General features: G+C 38.3%; 1 protein-coding gene across 9 annotated transcripts in view; it reads left to right on the forward strand.

Moving 5' to 3' along the window:
- Nucleotides 1-10,170: 10,170 nt before the first annotated feature.
- The window catches only part of TRAK1 (trafficking kinesin protein 1), a 97,475-nt gene continuing 93,423 nt past the window's right edge, over nucleotides 10,171-14,222 (forward strand). For 8 of the 9 annotated variants that reach the window (XM_017837574.1, XM_017837578.1, XM_017837582.1 and 5 more), the window contains exon 1: nucleotides 10,171-10,271. In XM_017837574.1, coding sequence (XP_017693063.1) covers nucleotides 10,186-10,271 — 86 coding nt within the window. In that variant the 5' untranslated portion in view covers nucleotides 10,171-10,185. The other variant, XM_017837577.1, reaches the window with a different exon arrangement.

The following is a 14,222-nucleotide window of genomic DNA, read 5'->3' on the forward strand; positions in this document are numbered from 1 at the left end:
AGCTCAGTATTCAATCTATTGTTACTGTGGATACAGCAATTTGCTATAATAGCCACCTCTTCGTGCTTTGCTAGTGACTAAACGTGCCTTTCATGGGCCTACCTCTGCATGTTACAATAAATAATAAAGTGAACTCATGCCCATTTACTATTGGAAGCTACCTCCTTTTTTTATAGATGAAACAATAAAGGGGGCAGAGTGTGGACTGAAGTGTAATGAAAATCTCAGGTACCTCACCCCCATGCAAACATTGCTTTTTTTGTTCTCACCTTCACGCAGTTGCATCCTTTGGGCATGGGAAATCGCAGACATTTCCCTAAAGCATCTGTGTGACAAATACCTGTTAATGCCCAATGCTGACTCTGTGTGAGCTAAAACATATTTTCATGTCCTGAGTTCTGTGCTCTTCTGCCTTCTTTTTTTTTTTCTCTTTGAAATATGGGTTTTCTCCTCTACAAACCAGTGCATTTGAATGTGTTTAAAGGAAAGCTGGTAGAAACATCTGTTTATTAGTAAAATAAATGGACAGGAATGAAGGTAGTCCATGAGTTTAGTGGGAGAAAAAAACCCAAACACCACCTCTGTGGTATAGTTAAGTGCAGTTAAACATTTTATGTGTCTAACCCTGCATCACTGAGATTCGCAGTTATTTTCTTGAGGAGCTCCATTTTATGGAATAAGGAGTGCTCTGCTAAATTGGAATTTAATGAAAGGAGCAGGAGGAAATCCTATGGGAATCCTATGGAATCAGTGACTGTTGAACTGCTTGAAATGCAAGGATTTCAACTTGCTTTCTGTGTTTGTTCTTTAGTGAAATGCAAATTGAGTTTAGAATGAATGGTGTCCAACCTTTGAGTGTTTCTGCACTTTGCCTGGGTTGGGGGCCAGAGTCAAGAGTGGTCACATGAGTCTGTGCTGAGACCATTAGGCTAGGGACACCAGCTGTGCTATTATTAGGGGTTTTAAAGTCTGTGGCAGATGTTCTTAGGCTCTCTTCCAGCCCTCACATATGGTGCAGTGGAATACATGGAAAAAGAAACGCCTGAGAAATTGTTTTTCCATTCAACAAACAGATTTTTTTCTTTTTTTTTTCCCCCTCATGTAGCTGGACAAGATATTTGTGTTAACTTCAGTGTATTAAAAACCAGTCTGAAGTGTTTGAAACAAGAAGAAAAAATGTGTTCATATGAGAACAAATACAATTGCTTTGCCTGAGAAGGAGGACTTGCAGGGTTAGCCGGGACTCAAGTTTAGAAGTGCACGTGTTTTGCCATTCAAGTATTTGTTTTCTATTTTCATGAACACCACTATTTTGACAGGGCCCTTGTGGTATTACTTTTTGTGTATGTATTTAATGCAAAGCTGTTCCTGCAAAGATTTTGAATGTTCTTGGTGAGACACAGGAGTAGATGTAGTATACATAGAGCAAAGAGGTATTAATAATGAGATTAAAGTCTACTGATTATATCTGATTATGTTATGGTGATACAGCACATAGCATGAAGAAAAGCAGGTTTTTTCTTCCGTGACGACACAAAGAAAGAGTGTGTCTCTTGTTTTGAATGTGTAATTTGTGTCCCCCCTGGAAGTCAGTTAACCAGTTTAAATATCCTTAAAATATAAACCACAAGCTGCTTAGTATTCTGTGAACTTCTCATATGCTCTGTGTTGTTCAAAATGCAAAAGGGAGGTATCTTACCGGGAAGATGCAAGTCTGACTAAATGGCAGACCAAAAGTATCTAAGGACCTGAAGAATGCAAACTATTTATAATAGGTAACAAGTATGTCTCTCTATCTCCCGTGTTGTGGGTTTTTTAGCCATGTAAGTGTGTTGTTGCTAAGCAGAAAAACAAATGTTTAAACAATTCCCCATACATCATCTTTTCCTTTCTGTCATTAAAATGCGTGGTGATATTTTTGAGTTAAACCAGCTGAGACTGTACATGAGTTGCCCCGTGTTAAGCACAAAGGGAAGAAAATGCAACACTTGATAAGTTTTTATTTTTATATATCCATCTTTCAGCTTCCTAACACTAATCAGACAGCTCTCTCATACATAGCTTTTTAGAATGATTAAAGAGAACAGTACCCAAATTAACAATCAAACATACATTTCTTATTGAGGCTCTCATGCCTTTTGCATGGATTTTCCCTGTGCATGTTCCTTTCTGGATGTTACAGGTACAGACCATACGATTGATCAGAAAATCTGAATACTCGTTCTTTGCATTGTTTTATCTGACACTAAGAAAACAGTGTTGGTGACCTAATAGGTGGGTTTCTTTATTCTTCTTAAGTCAGTGAACTGGAATTTTAATCAAATGCTACAACCCCAGCATATTCCTGGTAAGAGATACATGTCTAGGTCTAGTCTGAATGTGATTCCCTTTTTGATCCTCCTATCCCCAAACTTTCAGCCTTTCTTCCTTCTGGTAATGGTGTAATACTTCCTAATACTTTAAACCCTTGGAGAGCCAGGTAATTGTTCAGGCTCCACAGTATGGTATAAAAGAACTAAGTGCATCTGTGTACTGCACTATGGAGAGCAGTGGGATGTGACCCAAGAAGTCTTTGGTGGTTGATATGGGTGAGTGCTGCTTTACAGCTCAGACCTAATCATTTGACAGTACTGCTGTGTGCTTGCACCCCAGGTGAGCTGGACCATGTGCTCAAACTCAGGTGTTGATAACTCAGGTTGGTAGCACTGAGTAATCAATTGCTAAATGAGTAAGATTGTGACAGTCCACACAGTCACATAGCTCCTATGAAAAGAACAGTTTCTCCTGTGTTACTGAGATTACGGTGTGGGATCTAGAGAAAATTTAAGAGGATTAGTCATGGCATGTTGCATTAAGCCTGACTGCTTAATCAGAAGGATTTTTTCCCTGAAGATTATTTTGTTGGCAAAACTGAAAAAATTGGGATCTTGATGAGCTCTGAAGCCTGGAGCAAATAAAGTCCTAATGTGGTAACATGACTGGTTAGAACATGTTTTTCCCAGGTAAGAGATGAGCTGTTGTGTCTGCATGATGGGAGCACATTTACACACTGGGGTAAATGTGCTTGTGGTATTAAGCTTGCTTTCATAGGTGTTCAGTCTTTGTTTGACTAGAATCCAGTATTTATGTAGCTTCTTACAGTATCAACAACTTTCTAACTGAAAAATAATTGCTTGGATTAAAGTGGTTGAGTCTTGCACAGCCTTTCACTGAGTTTTAAGTCCTGGTCTGCTCTGCCCCACGTGCCCCCCCTCCCCCCAACAACTTTCTGTACATGAGGTGGGAGGAGAGGAGAAGGAAGGCTTGTTATAAACATGTTTCAGAAATCTACTTTTCCCTCTCAAGGATGTGCTAGAGGAAGCAGTTGTGCTTGTTAAATCTTAACTTCCAGGACTCTCTGCAGCTCCAGTGATGCCATCAGTGATGTTGGTTCACATACTTCTTTTGGTAAAAAATGCTTCCATGCAATGGGTTTGACCTGAACAGTTGCCAGTTAATTTCCCTGTAACTCTAGAATGCTGTAGACATTAGGTTCTCATGTGGGTGTGTATCTTTGTGGGTAATGGAAGAAAACTCATCCTCTCACTGAACATATGTTCTAAATCTTCTCTGTGAGAATGTACAGGAGCCTACTGGCCAGTTTCACGCCCTCTTCAACCGTAATCAATATATGGTAAATAGTGTGGGAACTGCCATGTTAGGGGTCTGTGTGTATTTGTTTTATAAAGGTTCATTTTGCTAACTGGCAACCTGATAGATTAGTGCCCACTCCTGCTGCTTGGATGTATTGAAAATGGGCTATGGGTTTGTTTATTTTTTAACTTATTTTAGGTATCCACCCTCACTGCCCACCAAGCTTGACATTTCTTTTTATTGCTGTCTTGCAGTACTGAGCGTGTTACTGCATCAAGTCAGCAGTAGGAAGAGAAATTTGTGTTCTAAATGAGTGAAGCTCTGAAGAAGCAGATTTCCCACTCTCTCCCTCGTCCTAGTTTAAAATTAGATCTGCTGGCCCAACAGGAAGGGGCTTACATTTCTTGCTCATTTTCTAACTGTCAAGCAGAGCATGTAGTCATGCTGAACAAAGCAGCAGCATTCCTGGATCCTTTTAATGATGTATTCAGAACCCCAGTGCCTCCTGATTTAATGAGTACAGTGAATGTATTCACAACTAACAAGAGCGTGCTCATTAAACAGCAGTAAGTTAACTGTCCTATTCTCTTCTGGCAATCCAGTCCATAATTAAATGGTGCCATATCTGAATACAGCACTGGGCTGTCAAATGGAGAGGTTAGATGTTCTGTGGATATGTGTGGTTACATAGGATTGTTGGAGTATAAGTAATTTAGCTTAGCTTGTCTCACTGATAGGGATACTTTTCTTGGTGGAGGCTTTGTGTTTACAAGTCCCAGCCAGCCAAAAAGTTTAAACTTAAGCAGTGAAAATGTTAATTTAAACTGTCTTTTAGTTAATAGCTTTTAGTTTTATACTCTACTGCGCTGTACTACTGCTGTGGTGTAAATCCAAAGTAGTGCAGCTATACTAAATGGATTTACTAGACTGTAACTGAGGGAGTAGATGGACCTTTGGTTGACTTGACTGCTAGATAAACTCAGTCTTAACAAGCCTGATGGTTAGATGGTGGCATTTGAAAAATGAAGGGATCAGTTTAGAGTTTTGGATTGGCAGATGCAAGCTGAACAAAGGGTTAGACGGGCCTAGAGGCATACAGGATTTTCCTGGAATTGTCTTAAGTAATGTTAAAATACAAGCAGCAGCTGAGTTCTCCTGTTATTTACCCCCAAAAGCACACTTATCTTAATTTTTTGTGGAATTATGAGTTGCATAAATATTGAATATTTATCTTTGCTTTTACTCTGACATCTATTCTGAAATGTTTTGGTTTTAATAGTTACAACCAGTATTTCATAACAGCTTTGGAGGCAGGGGGAATTTGGGCCTGAGGGAAGGATAGCATATGCATGCTGTCTGCTTTTCTTCTGGGAACCTCCTGACACTGTTTTGGGGGCTCTTAGCATAATTGGGATGACACCAAGCCAGTTCTTATTTCAAACCAGCTGACTATCTATTCAGTTTGTGCTGTCTGCCGTTCTTTAAACTGATTTCAGAAAAAAGCCATACAGTCTTCAGTACCTGTTTGCCATCTGGAACAGGAGGCTCCCGTGTGGATAGAGGCAGATGTACTGAATGTTTGATGCAGCCTTCTGCAGCTGCTGCCTGTTACTGCAGGCTGTACCTGGCTCTGATCTCTGTTCCTCAGCCAGTCCCTGTGGGTCCCTGGCATGGATGCCTGTGCAAGTCTATCAAATGTCTGCTGAACTCAATTAATAATCACTAAAGTTTCCTTCTTTCCTCTTTTTCCTAAGAGCTCTTTTCATTCAGATACATGGTGGGAGCATCACTGCTTGTCTTCTATGTTGTCCTTTCTTGTTAATGTGGAATGGTGAAATTCCTATTAAATTAATCTTCCTGCTCTGTTCATGCTAGTATATGTTGTAAAACCAAGATATGAATTGTTTGATGTATTTTAAAGGAAGAAAATTTGCACACTCCAGAGTAAGGAAGAACTTGTTCTTTCCATCTTTAGATATGAAGAATGACCCACAGTGCTTGATTCAAACTGAAAACCACTTGTTTACTTGACCCATCATGTGGAGACACACTTGCAGCTCCTAGTGTCTTGTGTGATGTGGAGATGTGTACTGAGCGCACGGTGTGTAGAGGAAGAGGACAGAGGTGGGAAGGAGGCCTCGGGGTTTCTTTGGTATGTTTTAATCCTTAGTAAAACTTTCCCTGCTAGATCTGAAATGGGTGAATTCAGATGGGTGACCTTTTTGTATAATTTGTGGATGGAGTTGAATTGGGTACTGCTATAGGGATAACATAAGACAGAGGCAGGGAGTGATGTTTTGTAATCTGTTGCTTTCTACTTCTGCCCCCAAGGGTTTTTTTCTATATATATTGTGCAGATTGGTAAAAGGCCTCTGTGTTTTCCTTCAGTTTGTGTGGGTTTTTTGGGAGTGGGGATGGTGATTGCTTTGGGGTTTGTTTTTCATGGTGTAGGATTGCCAAGGCAGAAAAGGAGTATTAGGGGAACAAGCTGCTTTTGTTTTAGTGTTATTTCTGAGGTTGAGTTGCTTTTAACTTCTTTTAATACTAGACCACAAATGTCCATTAGATGAGAAGGAAGGTGGAAACAGTTCCTGTGTGACACTGCTCAAGCCTATATTTGCAAGATCTTAAATCTCTGTATATAAATTCTGAACTTTGTCTGTATTTGGTTTATAGCTTTCTTATAGTAGCCATGCAACTTATTTTACACTTTTAATATTAAGACAGTCTACTACTCTGCCCATTTGGTCAGAGAATAATCTGCTGTTTACTGACTATGCCTGGGCATCAGAAAAGCTGAGACACATTCCAAATGTTCTAGTAGTGAATAATAATTTATCCTGCCTACGTACAGTGTTTTCACAGAAGCTGCAGGGGAAGGATTTCAGATTGAACACATACTTGCTTGTGTGGGTATAAAAGGGCAGTGAGGGGATATTCCTCACTGGAAAAATGATCCACAGTTTTCTCTGTAAACTTTCTTGGTCCATCATTAGGATCTTTACACTCACTGTGCCAGTCAGTATTGGTTACTACAAAGGACGAACTTTTATTACCTTGCATTAGTAAAAACTACACTAGTTATTAGTACAGATAAGTGACTCCTTCTTCCAATCTCTCTTCAGATTGTTTTTAAAGACAATGACCTTTTCATTCCTCATCACCAAGCTAAGATGGTAGTGAAAGTTATATTAAAACCTAACAAAATAAAATAGTTTAGAAACATTGAGTTGAAATACATTGCAGGTAAAAGAAATCAAGAAATTTTGTGCTCTGCATGTGGGCTTATTATTTTTTTTTTGTATTGTTGTTGAGGTGATTTTTTTGCATAGCAAATGGACTATCAAAGAATAGATGTGCCAGACAGTAGACTTACCTTGCTTCAAATATCTCTGCAGTACTATCACAAAGCAGACTGTCTCAAGGATATGCAGTGAGAGTAGATGGATGATGTAGGTCATGCTGTACTGGATTGTTCCTACTATGGTGGCATAATGTTTTATGGCTAGGGAGGAGACATCTGGTTAATGCCTTGAAGTTTTGAAGGTTGTATAGTGTCAGCAAGGTGACCTCTTAAAAATCAGTGTGTACATAGCACCAAATAACTGTTTGGTTTTTGCTTAAAGAAGTCCTTTGATTCTATGATTTTGCAAAATCTGGAGCCATGCCCAGGTGTCCAAATCTGTCATTTACCGCTCTCCCTTTAGTTGTTAAAATTTTGTCTTCCCATCCTTCAGGACCAGAGCTGATTGCACTTCTGCCAGAATTTAATCTCTTTATGTACTGCCAGCATCTTGAGTAAAATGTGCTTTGGGATTTATACATGCCATCCAATTTATTTTTTAAATTTTTTTTAAAGAGTTGTCTGTGGGGGCATTCAGGAAGAGTTTATTCAGGTACTGCTTAGCAGAGTGTCTTGACAGAAACTGCTGTGAAAGTGAGATGAATGGTTCTTGATTCCTTTATTTAACAATAAACAAATTATTTAAGTTGGAATGGAGTAGGCATAGATGAGGAAAGTGGAAAAAGTTCCTGTGTTACAGTGCTCAAGCCAATTTTTCAAGATTTTAAATCTCTATGAATTCTGAACTTTGTCCGTATTTGGGTTATAGCTTTCTTGCAGTAGCCATATAACTTATTTTATACTTTTATCATTAAGACAGTCTATTCCTGTGCCCATTTGCTTGGAGTATAATCTGCTGCTTACTGACTGTGCCTGGGTATCTTGAAGGTCCGAGATGTACTGATGTGGCAATTCACATCCAGAATTGCATGCAAAGCAGTGACTTCTGTTTTGGAATAAGCTTTGCCGAATAATAAACCCAAGCAAATCTAATACAAGATTTAGTTGCCAGTCAACTAGAGTTAAATCCTAATTTATCTCACTCTATATTTAACAGTGGCACAGCCTGGCAGAGGATAAATAATCTTACTGTCAGTTCATTCTTGATTATAGTGTCAGCAAATGCTCCTACTGCTGAAGGTACATGGGCAAGACAGATGGAAGGTGGTAATTACATGGACTCACTGGGAAACCTGTAGGAAAAATGTTGCTTGAAAAATTATTAGTTCTAAGAAAAACTGCGTTTTGTAACTTACCTTAAAAATGAATTAAAACAAAAAATAAATTTTCAGAAGATAGTTTATCTGCTGTGAAACATCTGTTGAAATCCCAACTTTGACACAAAGGGTATGAACAGGAAATCTGTCTCTTAGTTCTGCGTGTTGCTGAAATGAACACTTTTCTCTGCAATTTTAGCCTTTAAAAGTATTTTATTACCTTCCCTGGCCACTGAAAATGCTGTATTTGCATATTACTGCAAATATTCACTCTGGATTGTCTTTAACTGATTGCTGAAGACCTACTGCTGTCTTTCTTTCCTTCCCTTTTCCTTTTTTTGCACTGTTGCAGAAGAAAGGAAACTTCAGGGAAATATTTTTGTTTATTACTTTGAATCTTTTTGCTTCACTATCAGGCTCAAATTTAATTTCTTCTATTGCAGGTGTTTCAGTTCAAGCTTAAAAATATTGAAGTGCGCATGGGAATAGATTTATATTTGCATATGTAAATCACCTCATCAAATCCACCATTCACCATATGGCTAATTTCAGTTTGCTGTAATCACAGCCTGATACTCAGAACAGTTCTGCACTTCAGAGTGTTGAAACTGTATGAGTCAGGACTGTTGTGAAGCAGGAAAACGGTGGTGTGAAAAGGCACTGGGAATACCTGTAGCTCCATTGATAAAGTAAATGACAGTTTATATATGTGAAAGGCTGGATGTTAACCAGGCATACAATTATGCTCAGCCTTGTACTGAAGAATAATCATAGAATCAGAATGGTTTGGGTTGGAAAGGATTGGAAAGGACCCTCAAAGGAATAACGAGGTGACTGAATGCAACTCCATCCAAAAACATGCACGGATGTAAAGGATACTTTTGATTACAACTGGGTTGTCAGCAGCCAAAAGCTTGATGCAATAGGAAGCACTATCAATAACCATTGATGTAGCTGTGAGCCTTTCGAAAAATTACAATTGAAATTTTTAAAATCTAGGTTTTTCAGGGAGAGAGTTGTGTTTCATCTCTACCAAGATTCAAAAGTTTATCCTTGGTGCAGGTTTACCTCTGGAAGACAATGTTCATGCATCCTTTGTTTTGACACAAAAAGTTGGATCAGTCCACAAAAAGAATTGCTTCTAGGAGAAGAGGTGGCTGCAATGGCACACTTGTCCTTAATGTGAGAATACAGGAGGCTGACTGAGAAGAACTCTTGTGGGTTTTTTTGGAGGAGAAGTTAAGAAAGGAAATTGCTCATGGTTTTCTTGAGGAATGATAAAGTATTTCCAAATTCTTAAAACTCAGAAGTTTGAGGTGACAGGTAATGCACTATATAAAAAATGCCATTTTGAGAAGGGCAAAGTTTGTGATTGGGTTTACTTTAAAAGGTAATTTTGGCAAAACGGGGTTTAATTTGTGGGAGTATTTGTGGATTCCCAGATAAGCTTGTAACTCTATTCTCTCATCAGTGTTTAAAGACTTAGAGCAGAAAGCCTTAGCCTTTTGAGCTATATGCAGTTTTAAAGTACTGCTTTATTTTGCTCTGTAGATAAATCTTACTAGTTGTGTGAAGATTCTGGAAACATTTTGCAGTGTTTTCATATGGTATACACTTCCCTGTTCTTGCTTTCTATGTGATGTTTAAAAGGAAAAGGTTTGCTAACATCTGTTCTGTCTAGAGGATGTTTGTGTACAGTTCTCTGTTTAGCTTTGTGCTCAAACTAAAAATTTTGGCCGTAGTTAAGAGTGTAGATACTGTAAAATGCACTCAAAAAATCCAGATTTTAATGCAACAGATTGAAAAGAGGAGTAGCCTAACCCTTTTTGATTCAGTTTGGTAGTTTGTGTAGCTGCTCTGCCAAGAGAGGGTGAGGAAATTTGTGCACGAGCCAAAGTTGCAATTGCGTTCAGATGACCTTACAGCATCAAGAACCGTTCATGTGGGGGAAACACAAATAGGAGCGACACTTAAAGCGAGCCTGCTAGCCAAATGGGGAAATTCTGGAGGAGAAAAGGAGACACAAGAAAGGAAGAATGCTGTGCAAAGGATCAGGAGCAAAAGGAGTTGAAAGTCAGGTACAACAGTGGCTGCTATGAAGCTGTAATCCCCCAGTGCTGTTTGCCTCTTTTAGAGCGTAGCTTTGACTGTAGTATGTATGTAGTGTGTGTGCAGAGGCATTGCTAGCCGTGATTTAAAGTAATTTGGACAAAAGAAAGGAACATGGCAAATGCTGCTTTAGTACTTTTCATTTCCCCTGACTCAGCAGTTTAGTTGAATGCTGTTTTTCCACTATTGCACTGCATAACACTGCCTGGTGTCTTTCTCAAATAGTGCTGAGCTGAGCTGCTGTTGTGTTCTCAGATGCAAGTTTAGTCTGGTGGGGCAGGGGAATAAACTTGTGCTTTGATGTTCAGAATTCGGATATTGACAGTCTACCGGGCTTGAAAGGGTCAAGAGTCACTGCTAACTGTGGCTGAGTTCTCCCTCCCTGCCTCCATGTCTTAACAGTAGTCCTAGTAAGCTGACATGTTATTTAAAATGCTGCCACCATAAGATTTTTTTGAGAATAAACCAGAAGGAATCTGAGATAACTAGTATTTTTAAGGTTACAGATGAAACTGCTTTGGGCATCAGGTATTTTAAGTTGTGATATTATTATTAAACAAATGTGGTGGGAGCAGGCAAATTAATACAAGAGGAATTACTTGCACAGTTTTGCAGACTTTCGGCTGCAAAGAAATTGTAGTTATTTGAAATACTCGTCCTATATTTATAAGACAATTTATTTGTCACTGATTTCTATTGGCAATTTGGGAGCATCTGAGGCAGGAAATGTGTTAATATTTATATGCCATGTATATTAATCTTTGTGTATGCTGAGAAACAATTTGGTAACTCTAAGCCTATTTGTTGAAGTATGCTATTAGTGATGCCTGTCTGACTGGTATCCTGGACTTCATTCTGTTTTTAAAATGAAAATTCCTACAATGTAAGGAGCTTAGATGAGAATGTTTCCTTTGAAACACAAGATAACTTGGGCTGGGGATGTTGTCATTTTTTTAAGCTTATTTTCTGGATGTGGTTTGGTTTTTTTATCTGTATGTAAATTTTAAACCAGAACTTTAAAACAGAAAAAAAATAAAATGGTTAGAAATTAGTGCATGAATTATGAGTGATATGAACTATTTTCATGTTTAGAACTTTTTTTTAAGAATAATTTTATTTTTTAAATCTAATGGCTCTGAAATATTAGATTGCTGTTGGAGAGTTACATTCTTTTGTTCTGGTTGGCTGGAATGCAGAAAAGCTCTTCAGATTCCCTTCCCCAACTTGATCTTCAGTGCTATAAGCAAGTGAGGAACAATTCTTCATAAATTCTTTTTGCTACTGTACTACTTGGCTGTGTCTGAACTCTGTTAAAAGAATGAATGTGCTTAGTGAATTTGTAAAAAATACTTGCAAGTGCTTCTAATCAAGTTAAAACGAGAAATCAAGTTTAACTTTATTTTTACATGCTCTTTGTTACAAAACCCATTTCAACTCAGAGCCAAAGTAGTTTAAAGAGCATTTCAATCATTGAGAGCTTTTTAGCTTTGGAATATTGCCCGTAATAGTTGTTCCTTGCTCTGTGATTGACAAACCTGAAGGAAGCTGATATTTCTTAATGAAAATCTTTGCATTTTAAAACTTTATAAAAATAGTTAGGGTGTGCTCTACCTGCAAAACCTAAAATCCTTAACACACTCAAAAATCTCAGTGCTACAGTTGTTTTCAGACTATTGTAGGAAAGCAGAGGGAAGAAAATGAGATGTTTTTGTAGAGCTTTTAGCATCTGTAACATGATGTTGCAAATTATGGGAGTGTGATTGTAGTTGGACAGAGATGGAGTTCGTATCAGGCAGAAAGAATACCCTTATTGTTAGTTCTTTTTACTCTCCTTTCTCAGTCTCCACTAGTGCAGGTAGGATTACATTGCAACCAAGTGCACTTAAATTCTAGTAGAAGCCCATGTTCACTGGGATTAGATCTAAAGTGTTCTTAAGTGAAGTAATCTGATGGGTTCTTGTTCATTGTTGTATGGCTTACTTTTTTTCCCTCAACTCCTGCTTCACCCCATAAAGAACATAAATGTACGGCGAGTATTTACTCACACATACTTCTTTTATCTTTGAGGTAAGTCTGCTTCCAGTGAGGTGCTTGCATTCATCACAGGGTGGCTCAGAATTTGTCCTCACTGTTTTTTATTTCTCTCTAAAATACAGAGGAACAGCTGCCTTGCACAGGTGTTGAGCAATTTTCAGTTCTTGTGGAGACAGTCTTTTTGAAGGAACATGTTAAAAGAAGTATTTTCAACAGATCTACTTCTTCTCAAACCTCCCTCCATGCTCCACTTTGCGTATCCCAGGTGTTGCTGTTTAGTATATGTGCTGCTATGAAATGGAGTGCATTTGCAATCTGGTGTACTGTGTACTAAGAAGAAAAATGGAAGGCAGAGAAAATGTATGTGAAAGGTGCTGTAAGAAGCAGACCTATACTGGGAGATCTTCAGTGAGCAGTTTGGTTATCCAGGTGTGAAGGGAGCTTGAATGAAAGCAAATGGTAGGTCTGTACTAAAACTTGCAGTCTTTACAGGCTAGCAAGGAAACAGAGTAAGTCTGTTAAGTCTTTAAGCAGAACTGAAGGTATTGGGACTGATTTATAATGCATTTACTAGCCTTCCTAACTAGGACTTCAGTTGGAATTATTGTGAGACAACTCATTTCAAATATGAAGTTAAAGACTGAGGTGGATTTGTGGCCTTTCAGGGCAGTACAGCTTGCCTTCAAGTCATCATGGGGCTGTACAGGAATTACTGGGAAAACCTGAGGATCAGAAGTGATAGGAGAGTATTTCACCTTTTTTTTCCATGTTGTTAGATTTTCAAATACTGAAATCATTTTTCTCATCAACTGGGATACTTTTGCCTTTGATCCCACCTGATTCTGAAATCCTTTTTCTCTGAAAGAGGTGAAATGTGCTTCCTGATGTCACATGAATTCATACATGTAAGGTTTCATCAGAGAACTGGAACTGAAGGTGAAAAATGTAGCTGACAAACTTTCAGTAGAGAAGATGCAGAAAGAATAGCTGTCTAGATAGCCTCTAAAAATCATGTGAACTTTAAGCCACTCAAGAGCTTAATTTAGTGGAAGACTGGCTGGACAGGCTTAATATAGATAGCTCAGATATCATGTGGAAACTTCAATATAGACATGTATTGATATAAGAGACCTTGAGCTTATTTTTATTTGTTCCTGGTCAGATTGTTTGTTTGATTCCCTCCCTTAACCCCACTCTTTATTCTCAGGAAATGCAGTTAATTGGCAGCTGTTACTGCACAACTACACCAAACTGTGACAGGAGAATGAAAGAAAATTGGCCTTTGTGTTGACACTTGTTCTCATTTAGTCAGTTTTCAGTGGAGTCTGAAAGTTTACTAAGTAAACTTTTTTGGTACTGCTCCTGATAACAAGCTAAACAAGTAGTGGCTCTGGTTAGGATATCCTTCTGCTTGCTGAGAAGCATTGGTGACTCTTGAACATTGCTCTTCTTTTTCTTTCCATAAGGGAAGTTCTTGAAGTGGTGAGAGAGACAAATGCAGTAGGGTAGGTGTCTCCAAGTTGAGAGGAAAGCAGGTAGGTTAGTTTAGATGCATGACCTTCTCAGTGCCTTCCTTCCAATGTAAAACAAAACAAAGGAAAACAAACGTGAGTTTAAGTGTTTATCTTAAAATGGCAAAGTCTGTAATCAGTCAGATTCTGCTAAAGAAAGATGCAAGTTCACTGGGATTTCTACTCTTTTTTTTTTCTTTTGTTTTTCCTTTTGGTTTTTTTTTTTTTTTTTTGTAAGTTGTGCTTTAGAACTAGTTTACTTGTATATTTCCCAATAGTGTAGCTTCAAATTATAACTAACAGCACAGTAATTTTTAACTCTGTTCAGAAAACTTGTTTCTTACCTGGTCATTAACAAGACATCAGTAGGAAAGT

The sequence above is a fragment of the Lepidothrix coronata genome, unplaced genomic scaffold, assembly GCF_001604755.1.
Source record: "Lepidothrix coronata isolate B3197 unplaced genomic scaffold, Lepidothrix_coronata-1.0 Scaffold306, whole genome shotgun sequence".
Taxonomy (NCBI): Eukaryota; Metazoa; Chordata; class Aves; order Passeriformes; family Pipridae; genus Lepidothrix; species Lepidothrix coronata.